General features: G+C 47.4%; 1 protein-coding gene across 1 annotated transcript in view; it reads right to left on the bottom strand.

Annotated features, from left to right (window-relative positions):
* Nucleotides 1-10,534: 10,534 nt before the first annotated feature.
* Nucleotides 10,535-17,267, bottom strand: part of LOC126537465 (paired box protein Pax-6-like) — an 89,780-nt gene continuing 83,047 nt past the window's right edge. Inside the window, exons 8-9 of the mRNA XM_050184473.3 lie at nucleotides 15,570-16,080; nucleotides 10,535-13,346 (exon numbers count right to left, since the gene is read on the bottom strand). Of these exons, the coding sequence (XP_050040430.1) occupies nucleotides 13,252-13,346; nucleotides 15,570-16,080 (606 nt within the window). The 3' untranslated portion in view covers nucleotides 10,535-13,251. The remainder of the gene's footprint in view (nucleotides 13,347-15,569; nucleotides 16,081-17,267) is intronic.

Raw genomic sequence — 17,267 nt, 5'->3', positions numbered from 1 at the left:
TGCCGTTCACAAGTGAATAATCAGCTACGGTGTCGACAGGGCAGTAACCTCAATGGTAACGGTGGCGTGGGCGGAAACTCTCTGATTGCTGTCGGAGGTCAATGGGGAAGGGGTCGTCGTTCGTTGGAAGCGTCGAAGGAGGTTCTTTTGCAATTCGGCGGCTTCACTACTAGAAGTCGCCGTTTCTCATTTCCTCTAAGTGAGCTGGGGGCCCTGTTAGCGCCAAAAGCGTAAGACGATGAAGGCAAAGTAGGTTGTGGACACGGCGAAGGCATGGTGAACGGGACTTGTGCGCTCGAGGAAATTCCTGCATGGCCGTGAAAGAGTCCTTGTGGTTATAGTACCAAGTTCGCATAGAGTCTCCGAGTGCAAAGTAGACATTTCGTACCATTCGGACATCGTTTTCCCATCCACTTTCTGGAGTACTTATGTTTATCTATACTAGAACTAACCCTGGGAGTGTTAGCCAGCGCTACCACTCACGGGCTTGGCGGCGGATGTGGAACGTCCTTTCTATCAAAGGCGGCACGCACGTCTACGGGAACTTACCCCAGAATGTGGATGGGAAAACGGCACCGCGGTAGTTCAATTGGTAAGAGCATCGCACGCGTATAATGAGAAGGCGTGGTTTTGTATCCAACCTATAGTGCGGCCAGTTGTTTTCTAATCCACTTTAATTTTCATTTATTTATCGTTTATTTAATTCAATTAAGAACTGAAGATAATTTCCCCTATGCTGTCCATGTTTTTGGCTTCTTATGATATGACTGTATACATACATACATGCATGCATGCATACATACATACATACATACATACGTACGTACATACATACATACATACATACATACATACATACATACATACATACATACATACATACTCTTGGCACGCGTTAACGTTTAAGTTTACCTTTAGTTGCAAGTAACCTATAACATAAAAGTTACTATAGCTACTCAAACAACTTGATATTTGTGTTTTTGTTCATTTCTGTCGCGGCTATAGGCTACATGTGTCGAAGCAGCAATTTTAAAGGTTACTGCAACGCCAAAAGCAGGCCCAATAACTATTCTGAAGGGGAGGAAAATGTTTTGCAATGGAATGTAATATGCCATCGGGCTATTTTTCTTGTTTTTGCATCGTAAACTACAGCAAATATCGGGTTCCTTATAGAGGACGCCAGACGTACGTCACTTTTACCCGCTCACTATCACGCGAGAAAGACGCCGCTACATACGCATTACAGCGGGCGACAGCCGTTCCAGTAAGGTATCGTAGAGAGATGAACGGGCGCTCACGGTATATGGCCACTATGGCGGCCGGCAAAACGAGCAGGCAGAAAATATACAAATACAAACGAACAGCAACATCTTTAAACTATAGAGTATTATAATCTTGTAATATATGGTTATGTGACACTTTGGTAGAACTGTAGCTTCATTATCTGTTTTAGTTGCGCTCTATAGATGGATGCCATAATCAAACGCGCTTCAGCTTCAGCCAGGCAGGAGTGCAGTCATATGTCCTCTGCGTTGTGTAGCTATCGAAAAGCATGCGGGGCAGGGTGTCGCCGGTGCGGTCTTTTTGTAACGACCATGTCGCGCTTTGTTTCATCGCCTTAACAACGTTTTCACGCTCTCCGATTTGGGGGCGTTCGCTTACCAGGGCTGTTGTGTGTCTGAGTCGGTCGTGACGCGTAGTACAGTTACCAAAAAGACTCCTAAAGGTGCGCGAGCCACTGAAAAGAGGCACTGCCGCCGTGGAGCAGCGACATAATCGGCGCGTTGCGTGACCGCTGCAAGGAGCCGCAGTGCCGATGGATAACGGTAAAAGTTACTCGCTTACGCGAGAGTGGTGAGCATAGCTTATGTTGTGACTGCTGTAACGAATACTGAAGACAGCAATAAATGTGACCCGGGTGAGCAATGCTTCTTGTTTAATTATTTATTTGCTGGTGTGTGTGTCGTATATTTCACCGTCAGTTCATACTCATGCTTGCGCTACTCAGTTTTATTGAAGCGGACTGTTTAATTGCTCGCTTCATAAGCACATTTTTTTTTTATCTTTATCAGTCACCATGTTGGTTATTCTTAATGCTCGAGTATATGTCGCACTTTTGTGCACACGCACAGCGTTAGACCCCATGCACGGAACCGGTGTTTTGTGCTGATATGGTCATACGTTTACAAATGAATTGGAAACTGTCCATAATTAAAGAACGTTACTTGCAGTAATTCAGTTTGTAATCATTTGATATTGCGTTTTTACTGCTAAACTGTCACATTCTTACCGTGTTCATTTTTGTGCTAGAGTGGAGTATGAAATGACTTGGGAAATAATTTGCATGAATTAGTTTGAATTCATTAATATTTAAATTAATTAATTAATCTAGAATTTTTATTATTACCGAAATTTCCTAGACAAAGCACACTCAAATTTTACGTGTTTAATTATATGTTCTGTGGTAATATTTTATCTGTTTGTGGTTTATTTATGCTTCTTTCATTACATGTTAATAGCTGTTTGCAGTGTGATCTAAACAGGTAACTATAAGATTGTAATACTATTATGTCCTTGTAGGCTCCACTCCAGAGCAAGGAGATCGGATAATTAGCAACTGATATACTGGCCGCAAACAAACATGATTGTGCTCTCAACAGGGATGAGATCGTCTTTCTTAAGATAGTCTAAAACTTACATGTATTTGTATTTAGACATATTGTACGTGGACCTTCAACATTTACGTCTATATGCATCATTCCTGGTGCTGCTGTAGAAATGTGTGCTTTTACGCAGCGCTGCGCTCGAAGTTATTTTTTTATTATTGTTTCATGGCCGTGAAAAAAAAGAAGAGAGAGCAAGGGAAGATGTATTTTAGGTTGTGAAGGGAAAACGTTGAGTTAACTTGTTTTGTATATGCGAATAAAGTAATCATGACATTTTCAATAAATGTTTTGTGTCAGCTTCTCTTCTAACAGTTACTACACACATCATTTCCATAATGTGGGTGTTGCCGCCTCATACCTCCGTAAATTTCGTTTTGATACAGGCAGTGTTGGATGCAGAAATGCATAGTGATTCTGAAACGCGCCACTTTCGTAGATGTGCTTTCCACTTGTGCAAAATATAATTTTTATAAATCTCGCTATAATGTGATGACGGCATCACACTGTTTGCAGAAAGCTTTCTTTCAACATGGACCGCAGCAAAGAAATATGTTGCGGGTCCAACCTTTATACAGTGCGTTAACCTCTACAAAAGCAGCACACTGTTTATTTCAGTAATTATTCTGAGTTTTGGACATTTAATCTTCAAATTACCAAGTATATGTATGTACCTGCTTACTTCAACACGTTCAAATTTATTATGCATCGTGCTTTCTATACTAACTGCTGCAAGCTGGCTTGTGTAAATGACCTGCGCTAAAGAAATAGCCAGGCGGCAAAGGCGATTTATGCGTTGGGATCCAAACTGTCTTTTATTACAAAAAATAGAGAATTTGAGTTGAAATGTTGATTTCTGCTGAAAAAGCTTATAGCGATCGCAACAGAATTTCCGTAATAATCGTTAGTATGAGATTACCAATACTTGACTAATTATTGTGTAAATAACGAGCTGTGGTTAACGGCAGAGCTGTTCAATCAGCACCCCATATCCGGTTGCTGGAAGCATCCTGCCGCAGAACTGTCTCAAAAACACATATTGTAAACATGCCATAAAATGTAGCGCTGTTCCAGTTGAGATATTTATGTACAGAATGTTGCGGCAAGGCGTGCAGAAACAATACCTGAAACAAAAAACTTCGTTGCAGGTGCTGACTACCCATTTCTGTAAACTCGTGCCCGGCACAGTTTATGACAGATTGGTACGCTTTCAGTACTGGTACGCTTTCAGTATATGCTATGACATGTCCCCTAAGGAAACGAAAAAAAAAGATAACTAGCAAAATTTTGTCCCGAAATAATTGTATTGTCTATCTCGAAAACTGTGATTCCTGTCGCCGCTATGAAGCTTAGCAATAAAATGTCGTTTTCTCTGAAGACTTGCATATTTATTCATTTTAGACAGAGTCATGCTCAAGAATCTCGGACATAGCCCCTCCGGCCATTTCTATTAACTTTATTGCGAACTTTCGTATAGGCATGGGGTATTGCACGTCCTCACCCGCGCGTCCTTCTGCGCGTGCCCATAAATTTTGTACATGGCTCCTTCGGCCATCCATTGAACTTCACTGCAGTGTACTATAGCGTAACTCATTGAGCAACGCTTAAAAAAATTGATATTTCAGACGGTCAGCCGAAGTTCAAGAACTTCTGTCCTATGTCGAAAGCATAGTTACGTATGATAAGATGCGCTTTTACGGCACTTAGTCGTAGTTGCGACTATGTGCCTTAAATGCCCATACTTTCAGAAGAGTATCCTCCTGATGTTGCTAACTGAAAGTTGTTGAAATTTGGCAGATGTTTTGAAATAGAGGTTTTATGAAGTGCTGCTCAGTGAGTTACGCTAGTGCATTGCAGTGAAGATTGACGGATTACCGAAGAGTCAGTTGTCCTATATTTATGCGCACGCGCAGAATGACGCGCGGTTCAAGAGTTGCAAGACTGCATGCTTATACGAAAGGTTACAATACAAAAAGACTACGTCTACCTACACTAAAGGTTACTGTATACATTTTAATTTATAGCTGCACGAAATTGTGAGAAAATACCTCTGTATTAAACGTTACTTTAGTAAAGGTTACAATTTTATTTTTGGTTTATAGGTGCACAAATATGCCCCTTTATTAAAGATTACTTGAGTAAATGTTACTATGTAATATTTATTTATAATTGCACAACTTTGTGAGAAAATGCTCCTTTATTAAATGTCACCGTGCTAAGAGTATAGACACTACTACCACGTGACTGGCTTCCCATACTTTGACACTACTGATGCGCAAGATTTGAAAAAAAAGAAGAAAAGAAAAGAGAAGAAAAAGCATCCGCATAACAGGAATAGCAAATTCGCTTAAGCCAACTTCCGCTGTCTCCAATGACGCCATAACCGCTCGGCTCAGAGGTATTCCCGTATCCCGGTAGACATGGAGGAGGCGACTCTGCTCGCACACGAGAATCAAATGGCCTTTTTGTGGCATCATTTACATAGGGACGCTGAAGGAGTGTTCACGCCGTCGTGTTAGTGTTGGCGTCTGGAACCACGTGTTTAAAGGGATTTCAACCGACCTTCTCACCCTGCCGCGTCGAAATGAAGCGTGACTTCCTAATTCGCCATGACCGTTTCGAGTGTCTGCCTGTCTGCCGGAAGCCCCGTAGCGTACAGGCCTCTTTTGTGCGTGTATGTGTGTGTGGATGTGCGAGTTTAGAGAGGCCCTTTCCTCGAATTGGACCTAGAGGAGAACTTCCACGAACCCGCAACGCGCACAAGAGACAGACAGGCGTCTACAATTCCAGGAGGCATGGCGAGCTCCTCTCTGCAGCAAGCTCCTCTGTGCAGCAGCTCTTTATGTGCCGGTCACATGACGTCGACGGAAGCAAGAACCTGCCACGATTGTAGAGAGCCTATTTAAGGGGCTCCGAAACGTACTTTTAAATACTTCATGTTCTTCTCATTTTCTTTGATCTACCTTTGAATAAACCGTGCAAGTTTCGCGCTAGAAATCGTCTCGCCCTGGCGTGGTCGCCATGGTCTACCGGATGCCTGCAGCCCGCCGACAACGCCACGCTACCCAATAAGTAACGTCTGTCGGTCGGCGCCTCTCGGTCGAGCCGAGAGGCGCCGCTACTTCTCGGCAGCAGTGCGATACGCTACCCTGGAGTACGCAACAGTCGGCGTTCTCGTGTGGTTTCTATGGAACGAGCACGCGCGGCACGCGCGCGCACAGGTTTGCACAGATTTACGCAACGTACGTTTGGCCGCTAAAACGACGAAGCGAAGTGGACGGACCGTCAACTCTGTGCGCTCAATCGCGTGCATTCTAGCTTCCGCTGCTGGCATGAGCGCTGTGCGCGTGCACGGTATACACGCACACTATACACAGCGTTACTGCTGAGCTGTTGCGTGTATGGACTAGTCAGAGCGAAAACGGTGCTGCAACCGTCGAGCTAACGTTATATAATGTATTTCGCCGGGTCCTGACGGACGGGGATGGTTTCCCGTCCGTCTCATCTCGTGAAGCACCAAGGTGCGACGCCTGCAACAACACTTCCGGCGCTCTGAGACGCGTGGCAGCTGCCGGGGCGCGTTTCTTTGTGCCTTGCGGCGTAGTTGCCTTGCGTGCTGCGTCGAGCGTACTTGTCATACCAGCGCATGGTTAGAACACCATCCGAGGAGTTCAAGCGTAACGTTAAACTTTGATTATTTTGCAATGTTTAAACCTTGCTATGCTTCGGCATTCGGTTAAAACTGCCATCCCCCCCCTTTTTTGTGTGTGTGAGCGTGAACAATTACGCCAGTGTCGAGGATGACGTTGAAACCGGCAGGGCTGACACCATAGAAACAGTAGCTGACGACGTCGTCGAGGTGACTCTGCAGCATTGCAATGATGGTGATGGCGCGGCCAAGTAGCCAAAAGAACCAGCGTTGTTCACACATATTAATACAGCTTATGACGCCTTGAATACTTTGGCGGCATTTTCATCGACCACATAAGAGCACTCAATACAGAGAAAGAGAGAGAGTGGCAAAGAAAAGGCAGGAAGGTTAACCATGGAATATATCCGGTTGGCTACCCTGTGCCGGAGGAGGGGAAATGGGTGCAATAGATGAGAGGAAAAGAATACGAAAAAAAATTGGCAGTGGCTTAGCTCGGCTATGCCAGGATATACGTAGCGAAAGCTAAGGCATAGCATGGTTAGCCTTGGTTAATCTTGATTGCAAGTCCAGGTTAGTCTGGTTGTCTAGCTATGTTGCGCCGTTTAGACAGTCGTTCGGCGAGCTGTTCGTCTGTTTCCTGGGCGATTCGTTTCCTCTTCATGTCGTTCCGATGTCGATTCCAGGCCTCCTCCTGCTTATCAGAATTGTCGTCATCCATACTGCCGCCTCAACTGTAGTTGCGGCGCACGCGAGCTCTCCTTTTCAATCCTCCGACATGTTATCAGGCATGGGACGCAGCTGGCGAAGCGAGCGGAGGCGAGCGCAGCGACGAGGAACGCGGTGTGACGTCATACCAAACGGCGGCGGCGGAAAGGCGCGGCGCTGCGCAGCGGCGGAACACCTGTGGCTCGGTGCTACTAGTGGCGCATGCGCAGTAGTGACTAGGGAGCGAGAGAGAGGGAGAGAAATATCCGCGGCGAGGCGCGCGTTGTGACGCCATGTGCCTTCTCGGAGCACCGCCACGGCGAAATCGCAAGTTCGCGGCCAGTAAAGCTTTCGCTTTAAAAAAAACACACACACAAAATACAAAACAGTTTCTGTGGGCGCTGTCACTGAATATTTTTGAGCAAGCTATTAGGTGAATTGTCAGCATTTGTAAAAGCACACATGTATGCAGAGTGTCGGCAGTTTAGCCTATGCAAGAGTACATAAGGAATATACACTTATCACGCACATATAATAAATATGTCTTTTGCGATTTAACCGCTTCATTTGATGTTTTGTGTCGAGAATATTTAAGTGAACTATCTGGAGACACCAGACCTTTTGGTTTTTCGGATCTACTAGCTCTATTTAATGCCCTTCTGATAAGACAAACACGTTTTCACGGCCGCTTTGGTTCGTCTCAAAGGAGTCTACGGCATGTCTAGTGGCATAGGGAATATGGGAACATAGAGACTTATGCCATGAACTACTATAGGCAAATCTCGCTCTGCGATCATCCGACCACACCGCTGAATCATGGGTATAATACCTGGATTTTTCTGCACTATGACGCGAGTTCGTCACGGGAAGCACATCGTGGCTTCTTCTGTTGCTCGTCGTGAATGAATTATACGCTCAACGCTACAGACTCCGAACATTTCAGTGTTTCACGTTCGCAACCAATTCATTTCACCACGTAATTTCTTCGGCATACTTAAACATTAAGACCGTTCAGTACCTCCTTGCTGCTAAATCTATAGACGATATGCAGACTGTATCATTCACTGTAATAATTTATTTACGTTATAAAAATATACTTTTCTTAAGATATTGTGAAAGTAGTCAAATGATAAACAAATATTGGTGGCTGTGCTGCTCATTGCCACACAAGAAACTTGAGCGAACGAATCAGCCCTAAGAAGGTCCTTGGGAGTTACGGAAAAGTTGAGACAAATAATTGTGCTATAACCCGTTATTTCCAAGCTGATTAAGACACCGTTCCGGTGGTGAACACTGGCGCTGCAATATCATTAGACCTGAAGAGATGGGGTTTACCATTCCAAAGCAACGAGTCGGCTACGTTAAACGCCGAGGCAGATAGAGAAACAGCTTTTTTTCTAACTTAATGAGGTATCTGGCGAGACCGTCAGTCCAGAGTGTCGTTGGTGTGATCTTTCAGCGCTGCGCTAATGAAGTAAGTCCACCAGGTACTTCTGCGAGCCTGAATCGGCCACGCAACCGAAGGAGTGGTATAGATCAGGGATAGTGGAAGAGAGTCTGAAATGAGGGGCGCTGGAAATAATTTTGCCCTGGAAAACTCTGAATTGCGCGCACCGAAATTGCGGTACAGGAGCGCTTATTTTATTTATTTTTTATTTCTATCGCGTAGTAATGCGGTCGCCGCGGCTAGGGATCGAACCCGTGACATTGCGCGCAGCAGCAGGACGCGATAACCCACCGCGGCAGGTAATGGGTTGGTATGGTGCGGCAGGCGGATAGCGACGTGTTATATGACTTGTGTCATGCGAGTGTAACTTTTGCAAAGTTCACCGAACCAAGCTATGACAAACACGGGTATAAGCAGCACTGAAAGATTACGATTTTGCCTGATCTGAACTACAAATGGCCTTTCGCACAGGACTTACCTGCTGGGTTAAAGCAGCGGGCGGATTTAGCCAGGCGATCGAAACAGTCAAATTGTTCGCCTGTGAGCTTCGCTTGCATCGCCAATGGTGTATTTTACCAGACGTGCAGGAAACCAGCGTCTCTTATACAGGAATAAAAAAAAAGAAGACGTTAGGCTTCCTTGCGAGTTACACCGGAACGCTTTGAAAACACAACGTATTGCAGGCACGAGTGCGCGAGGTGTTCTGTAAGTTCTCACGAGAAATAGCGCACCTTTTCATCATGGTATAGCCTGGGCACGACCACACAACATTTTAGATGTCGCCCGTCTCGTTGCACGAAGTGCAGACCGGAGAATCGGCACGTCTCGTCTTAACCGTTAATTACTGGCGTGTATGAACAGATTCTGTCTTTATTCGACGTGGTTGGATGACGCTTCCTCTCGACGAAAGCTCTTGGTCACGCACGGTGCATGTGGCGGAACCGAAAGCGACCGAGAGGGAGCACGGAGGATGTCTGATTTCATCACTTGGTTTGGGACGTTGACGTTTTTCAGAATGTGAGAGTGCTTCGCATGCAAGAGCATCAGCACATCATTTCCAGCAATAGCAGCTCATCTGGTATTTCCTTTATTTCCTTATTTCCAAATTTCCTTTATATCTCTGCCTGGGGTTGAGAGAAAACGAGTGGAGGGGGGCGGGGCCAAATTTAGTTTTGGGTGATTCTTGCATTTTGGCAGCCGTTATATAGCCCGACTGCTTGCCACGGAAAATGACTTACATGCGTGTTGTCCACAATCCGCTTGAAGTGGCACTTGTGAACCAGACGGGTACAGCATAGTGAGCGTTTGATCGCTTTTTAACTTTTTACACACTGTCCACTGAACCAAAAAGAAAAGAAGAAGAAAGCTTTAAAAGAGAAGGAATCATATGGTCTGTACTCTCAAAACTCTTTTGCCGAAGTTGGTCGTACTAGCAGATACAAGCAGATCGTTATGTTGGACATAATTTTAACGAAGGCTGCCAACCAATAGCAAACTGTTTGTGAATTCGGCCCCACGTTTCATACTGCCTGTCCTCTCCATCTTTGCTTGTAAAGGAAGAAAAAACAAGAACAAGAAAAACACTCTGTATTCTATTCGGATCATATTTCTCCAACATTTCTATTCCGGTCGATTCTATTCTAAAATTCAAACTATTCGAACACCCTTGAATTCCGGCTATAGCCCAATCGTACATCCCGGCCAAAAGGGCGGCGCTGCCTCCACAACACGGAGAGAGAGAGAGAGAGAGAGAGAGAGAACAACTTTAGTGAAAATGCCTGCAGAGTCGGTTAGGCTCCCTCCATGCAGGGAGGACAAGCTTTTACCGCGACGCGGCCACTACGTCAGTCTCGTGCATTGTGCTCCTCGAGGTCTTGGTTCCTCGCTACTTCCGCGGGTCCGAGAGGGCCGCCGCCCCCTTCCTGGGGGTGCTGCCCCCCTTCTCCTCGGTTTCGCGCGGTCGCTGCCTCTCTAGAGCTTCCGAGACCTGCTGGACGGCCTTGAGTTGTGTCTCTTGGTCATAGCTCCTCGTTGCACGGAGCGCGAAGAACACGAGCGAAGCATGTGCAGGTGTGACGATGAAATGCGTTTATTTACGAAAACTGCGAGGCACTAGAGCGTTCGAGCCGAAAGTGCATCACGTGGCTGCAGCACGGGGAGCACGCGCGCCGGCGCTTCGACCATGTCTCTTCCACGTCGCACACACGAGCACACACACACACACACACACACGTACACGCGCACACCGCGTTCTCGAGTCTCACGTGCGAACGTCTCTGCACACCTCCGGTTCACTCGTTGAGGTATACGCGGCTCTGGTATAAAGCATGCAGTTTTGCCCTTTCCGCGCTCACCGACTCGTCGCCCGAGGCTATCCGATATCGTGCTGCCGTTTTGCTGCCACAGCATTAATGCTCGGATCGTCCAGCCGCTCTTTTGTCATTAGCCGACATGCTTTGATTGCCTGCCCGAATCTGGGGAAGAACGTAGGTGACGACACGATTGCTCAACGTTATGGGAATTTCTTTAGTGCTACAGATTTGATTCTTTTGTTTGTTTCTTCGACGAATGTATATCTCGGAAAATAAATCACGTGATCCAAGCCTAATTGACTGTTTAGAAGCAGTAGAACACGCCATATATGGCGACCACGGAACGGAAAGAAATAAAGGAATACTATATTAGAAGTAGAAGCAGGCAGCATTAGTGTACGAAGTATTACAAGGCAGGCGCGAATAAAGACACACGTAGTAAATGACAGACAAGACGCGTGTCTGTTCTCACCTGTCTTCTAAAGGCTACATTTCGCCCACTTAATTTAACAAAAGATTGCCTTTTTATGCACCAAGCTGAAGGGCCATTCGATCATAGTACGTATATGTATGATTTTGACAGGCTAGCCTATCTGATCCCGCGTGCTGATATGTGACCCGCCTGTTAATTCTGTACGCTTTGCCCGTTTCTCGATTGCATTCGTCCGTGCGTTGTGCTGACGCACTACTCAGGGGCGAGAAATGAGTGCGCACCTACAAATGTGTTGCGCCTATTCGCAACCATGTCAGCCGCAGTGTATTTCAGCGCTACCATAATCCTCGAACACAATACCCTTGCCTCAGCTGGAAGCACAGTTTTAGCGTTCGTAAGTCAACAGTAGCGCTATTACTGCGACGACCTCTTCATCCACTGATCATGTGAAAACGGTTCCTGTGCTTTCGCAGAGATTTTTGAGAAGAGTTCAGTGTGACTTAGAAGCGTGTGGATGTATATTAATATGAAGTTTCCGACAGAAAAAAAGAATGCACGAAGGATGTTAACGACTGTAACGAGCACGCAAGCCTCGAGGCTATGATTAAGCATTAAATTACGTCGTTAGTGTATCCTTCATATAAATCTTTCGTGCAAAAGTGTGCCGAAAGCTTGCGATCACCCGCAGTACATTCTATGTCGAGTTTTTTTTTTTTTTTTCCGATGAGTGCGAGCGTCTTGCACGCGGTCCCGCTATGACCCGGCTCCGCAAATCATGCATTCCTTAATCCCGTGCAAAAAAATGGCCGCCACATTCGGAGTTCTTACTTTGTTCGCCCCACGTCAAGTCCAGCGACCGCGCCACTACACGGCAGCATGCAGCGTCAATTCCCACGAGACTTTTCGATAGGCGGCGAGTCGGTGCAGAGAATCGATTCGACGTTTCCCACGTTGTTCATAAAACGGATCACAAATAATAAAACTGCGAAGCACGCGCACAATTGTCACTGGGTTCCTTGTCGGTCCATTACAGTTTCACAGCACAGGAAGGGATGGGGTCAGAGGGCCGGCACATCCTGCACTGCAGTGACGTCAGTCTTCTCGCGAGGTCGCCCGTATCCGTGGGATGCGTGGGCGGCGGATGCCAGTGAGAGCAGCCCAGACTCTGCGGCGTCACCAGTCTTCCGCTTGAGGCGACGGTGCATGGTTGAACGTACGACGGTGGCTCGCGGTGAGCTTCACGTTCGAATTGGAGGCACAGTTCGGCAAAGCGCCCGTGCGAGCAAAAGCGAGGGGTGCCAATCGTGGTTGGACGGACGCAACACGGTATATATAATTAGACCACACTGTATAGGCCACGGCGATTGTGGTCCGATTAAAGTCTATACTTTGATTCATACCATGAAAAGGAAAAGGGGAGCGGAGGGGGTTACTTATACATTTGCGGCTTTTTTTAACTTCTTGTCCCTGTCGTCGACGGTGAAACAATAGGGCTGTGCGTAAGTGAAACCCATTTGAAGCTTGGTTCAACGTCTTTTTGAAATGAGCACGGCCGGTTCAGTTCGCACGGAAATTTATGCGCAATACGTCTGGCAACATGCCCACACGCGCACCTCGTCATCTAGATGACGAAGTTAGACCACGAAGTTCGACGCTGAGAGAAACGCGCGTGCCAATGTTCGTATTTATATCTTTCCTGCCCGCCGCACTCGAATATATCTGTGGCAAATACTGGTGCCGTCTTCAAGATTTCGAGCCGGTCCACTGCGCGATTAGCTCTCTGCAGGCAGGTGGGGGAGCTCGGTGGAGCACGTCTGCGATGCAACAAGGCGGCCGAAAGCGCCTTCTCTTTCTTTTTTCTCCACATACGAGCAAGAAATGATCTCGCCTTCGCGAGACGCAGTGCCGAACTGTGCTTCGCTTCCGATACGTCGGTGATGGGATTCCGGTGCAGGGTTACGACGCCGCGGCCATCATCAAAAGTATCCCAGCCGCTGGGGCATGCGCCCGTTCGCCTCTGCCGCAGAGTCAGGCGGCGCCTACTGGATCCGAGGCCAGTAGCTGGACGCCAGGTGGTCGCCGCTGTTGTGGCCGGGCACTTGCACGGGCACCGACACGCCCGGAGAAATGAGCCCTGCGCGCGTCGAGAACAACGTTTGTATTTTATGTACTGTCACTGTATTCACTGTCACTGTTATAGTATTTTTAAAATCTTTTTTGTAATTGTAACATCTCTTATAATCATCGTTTTGAGCACGAATATCGTGTCAGTGAAGAAGAGCATATCCGGTGACACCTACAGACGTCAAGGTGCCTTGAATAAAAAAAAAAGGAAAAGAAATAGCACCTGCACGGCCAGACTAGGCCGGTCACAAGCTTTATGCGGGACAAAGTCAAACGGCTCTTCAATTTATACCAATAGCGGTTACAGGATCGCGTTTGGCCAGAATTCATGTGATCTGTGCTGAGTCGTATGTCGCAACTCGCTGCACACGTTTGCTTCATCATCATCATCATCATCATCATCATCATCAGCCTGGTTATGCCCACTGCAGGGCAAAGGCCTCTCCCATACTTCTCCAACTACCCCGGTCATGTACTAATTCTGGCCATGTTGTCCCTGCAAACTTCTTAATCTCATCCGCCCACCTAACTTTCTGCCGCCCTCTGCTACGCTTTCCTTCCCTTGGAATCCATTCCGTAACTCTTAATGACCATCGGTTATCTTCCCTCCTCATTACGTGTCCTGCCCATAATGAGGAGGGAAGATAACCGATGGTCATTAAGAGTTACGGAACGTTTGCTTATAAGATCACATCGATTCCGCGAAGGAATCGCACCGCAATGCACACAGGTTCTCAGAGGTGTTATAAAGCATAGAATTCCGTACAATAAATTACTGGAGTGAACTACAGCCCTGTAGTTTCTACGGGAGCTGGAAGCATCGCGGTTAAGCCACCATGGGAACGACGGTTGTGTATGTTGTTGCTGTTTTATATCACGTGGATGTGCCGAAACGTCCTGCTTTCTTCAAACGGCTTTGTGACCTTGCAGATTGACCATATTTAACAAAATAATACGCTATAATATATACGGAACAATTCGCAGTGAATATGCGTGTGTGTGCACAAACACTTTGTGCCTTCACATGCTTAGAAAAATACGATGACTTGAAAATTTACAAAGATAAAGCGTAATGAATAACAAGCACAAATATATAGACAAATCCTTGTACTATCCACCATTCTCATGGAATCGCTGAGTAATTAATTGCAGTGTCAGAGTTCACTCCGGTAATTTTTTTGTTGGAAGCTTTCTGTTATAATGTTCCTGCTTGGAGGACCACCTTTGGTGTGCAGCGGATGTGTACGCTTAATGTTAACAGTTAATCTATTATCTATCATGATGTTCTCACAGATTGCGGGTGACACGTGTCCTTTAGTCAATGCACGTGATCTATATGGCCCTTGCGAAGAGTAATCGTTTAACGTCAAGAAAAGCACAAGGTGCACCCATGTGAACAGTCACTCTACGTCGTGTTTGCTGTGCGGGTCTTGGAAGGCGTTCAGAGCCAGTGCATGCATAAGTTGTCCCAAGTTACTGTTGTTCGTGTTTTATGAAACACGCACGGAAATCGAAGCTTTCTTTAAAATTGCATGCTCAGAGAAATGATACTATAGTGAAAACGGGGTAGGGGGTTGGTTTGTCTCGCGAGAGAAAAAAAAAGCAAGAACATATACATTACCACTGTAATCAGATTCTAAGCTAGTCTCAACACTTTGGTTCTAACCAAGTTCACATATGTACGCTACTGCGATGCTTAAGTACATTGCTGTTTCCGTGCATTCTTTTTGGCAGTGGAAAGATACCTTTAGGCGACACAGCTCGGCGTTAGGTTGACCGGAAGGACGGAAGTATCGCAAATTTATTGCAGTAAATGATGTTGGCATGATCACGCCTGATATGGTTTATTGGTGACCAGTATCAGCAAAACATTTATTAAAGCTGTGCCATGACAAGTATACGTCTTGGTAGTTCGTGCGAATTATGACTACTTAGACAAGATGATTCGCGTACTGAGGAGTCGAGGACGTATGTACAAGTTTCCAAATATCACCAATAATAGCGATGTGCGCCATTCGCCTTATAACATCGCTATGCTTTAGTGTATATTTCCTAGAGATGCTCTGGAAGCGACGCGGAGTCAGATACTGCTCCGAAGACAAGTGATCAGAGAACGTCCGAAGGCCCAGGTGGCAGAGTGACTGTTTGTCCGCTCCTGCCCAAAGTGTATACCGAGCAACGCGTTCAAGTTCCGTATTCCTAAAGCAGCCTACTCGCGGCAATTGGGACTCACCCGTAGATCCGGCTCCGGCCAGCTGAGCGTTGAGGTGCGACGGCCTGGACGGGTAGGGGCCGGTGATCGAGTCGTACGGCGACCTGGAGACGGCGGCGGTCGCCGCGCCTCCCGACGGGCCCAGCACGCAGGGCGCGTACGGCGAGGTCGGGGGCGGCGGCACCGTCGCCGAGCCGTGGTGCGACTGCTGGTGTTGGTGCTGCTGCTGCTGGTGGTGCTGCTGCTGCTGCTGAAGGCACGACGCAGCCGCCGCAGCAGCGGCCGCGGCCGCCGCGTAGCCCGTGGCCGGCGAGCCGCTGCCGTACACGTCCGGCACGACGCCGCCGCTGCCCCCTCCGCACCCCGAGGGCGCGTGCAGGGACGGGTACAGCGGGCTCGCGTAGCCGGGACTCGGCCGCGGAGGACTGCACCCGGTGCCGAGGCCGCCGCCGCCGTTGCCGGCGCCGTCCCGTCGCTGGCTGCGCAGCTTCTCCTCGCGGCGCCACTTGGCCCGCCGGTTGGAGAACCAGACCTGCGTGCGCAGAAAGGAAAACGAGAAGCGGCGTGAGGCCCGTGCGGGGATTACGTTCGGCTGCGCGGGCGACGCTCCGTTTGACTCGGCTTTCCTTCCTTGTCGACTTACGCTACGACTTCGCTCGCACCGTTCTTGTTGTGTCAGGATGCACACGCACACAAACACATCCGCAACGCTCTGGCAAGGGACAACGAACTCCGCGACGTTTCCTTGGCAAGTCTCTTTCCCCTTAGGGGCGCGGCCCGGCGCGGTTTACATTTGCGGCGGCAGTATACGCGCAGAGTGAGCGCTTTCGCCGTCAGGGCTGACAGGTTACTCCGCAATCCTCCGATTGACGGCCTCATCACTCATTACCAAGTGGGCCATGTGACCTGACTACTTGTCTCAAGACTCAATCAAACACACAAAAAAAATTGAGCCACTCGATGCGAGCTTTAGGAAATTTGCTGTTGGGCTGGTTGGTACGTGACGCTAAGAACAAGCGCAGGAAGCGCGACAAGGAATCGAGACCAGCACAACGCGTTGTGCTTGCTCTGTTCCTTGTCTAGCTTGCAGCGCTTTTTCTTTTGTTGTTCTTAGCCATTCGATGCGCTTCGAATCAAGGCCGCAAAATGTTATTTTAAACAACTGCAGAAAGCAATTCACGGACTAGACAACTAAAGCGCCAACTTACGAGCTGTTACATGTGGTCACTCTGGCTATTGTCTCATATGTGAAACATGTTAACCGCCATCTGCTGCACTTCATTTTTTTATGTCACAGAAAAACTAAATGACATTCAATATCGTTTTTAGCATAGTGCGACAGATGTTTTCTCCTGGAAAGATATTGGTGTCTCCATTATTTATGGTAAAGACGCATGAATTTGTCTCGCCTCGCATCTTCCTGCTTTGGAAATAGTGTCGGCTGGTCTTGTCGGAGATACCCATGCATTGCGCAACGCGGAGAAGGGTTAAAAGATGATTTAAAGGAAAGAATGAAGAAAATGTTATGAGAAGGTGATGGTGGGTTCATTGAAAGTGATCATAATAAGAAGCACCGGCGCACATGCATGGCAGCTCCGATGGTACAAGCACAGCCTATCTCGCCGTAAAAATATGCATTCAAGGAAAGAACCGAGAAAGTGCTTCGAGAGGGTGGCTTCACGAAGGTTCGTCAACATAAACAATCCCAGTAAATGCCGG

The sequence above is a fragment of the Dermacentor andersoni genome, chromosome 4, assembly GCF_023375885.2.
Source record: "Dermacentor andersoni chromosome 4, qqDerAnde1_hic_scaffold, whole genome shotgun sequence".
Classification (NCBI taxonomy): Eukaryota; Metazoa; Arthropoda; class Arachnida; order Ixodida; family Ixodidae; genus Dermacentor; species Dermacentor andersoni.
Note: the sequence above shows the minus strand (reverse complement) of the source record. Positions and strands in the feature narration are given on the sequence as shown.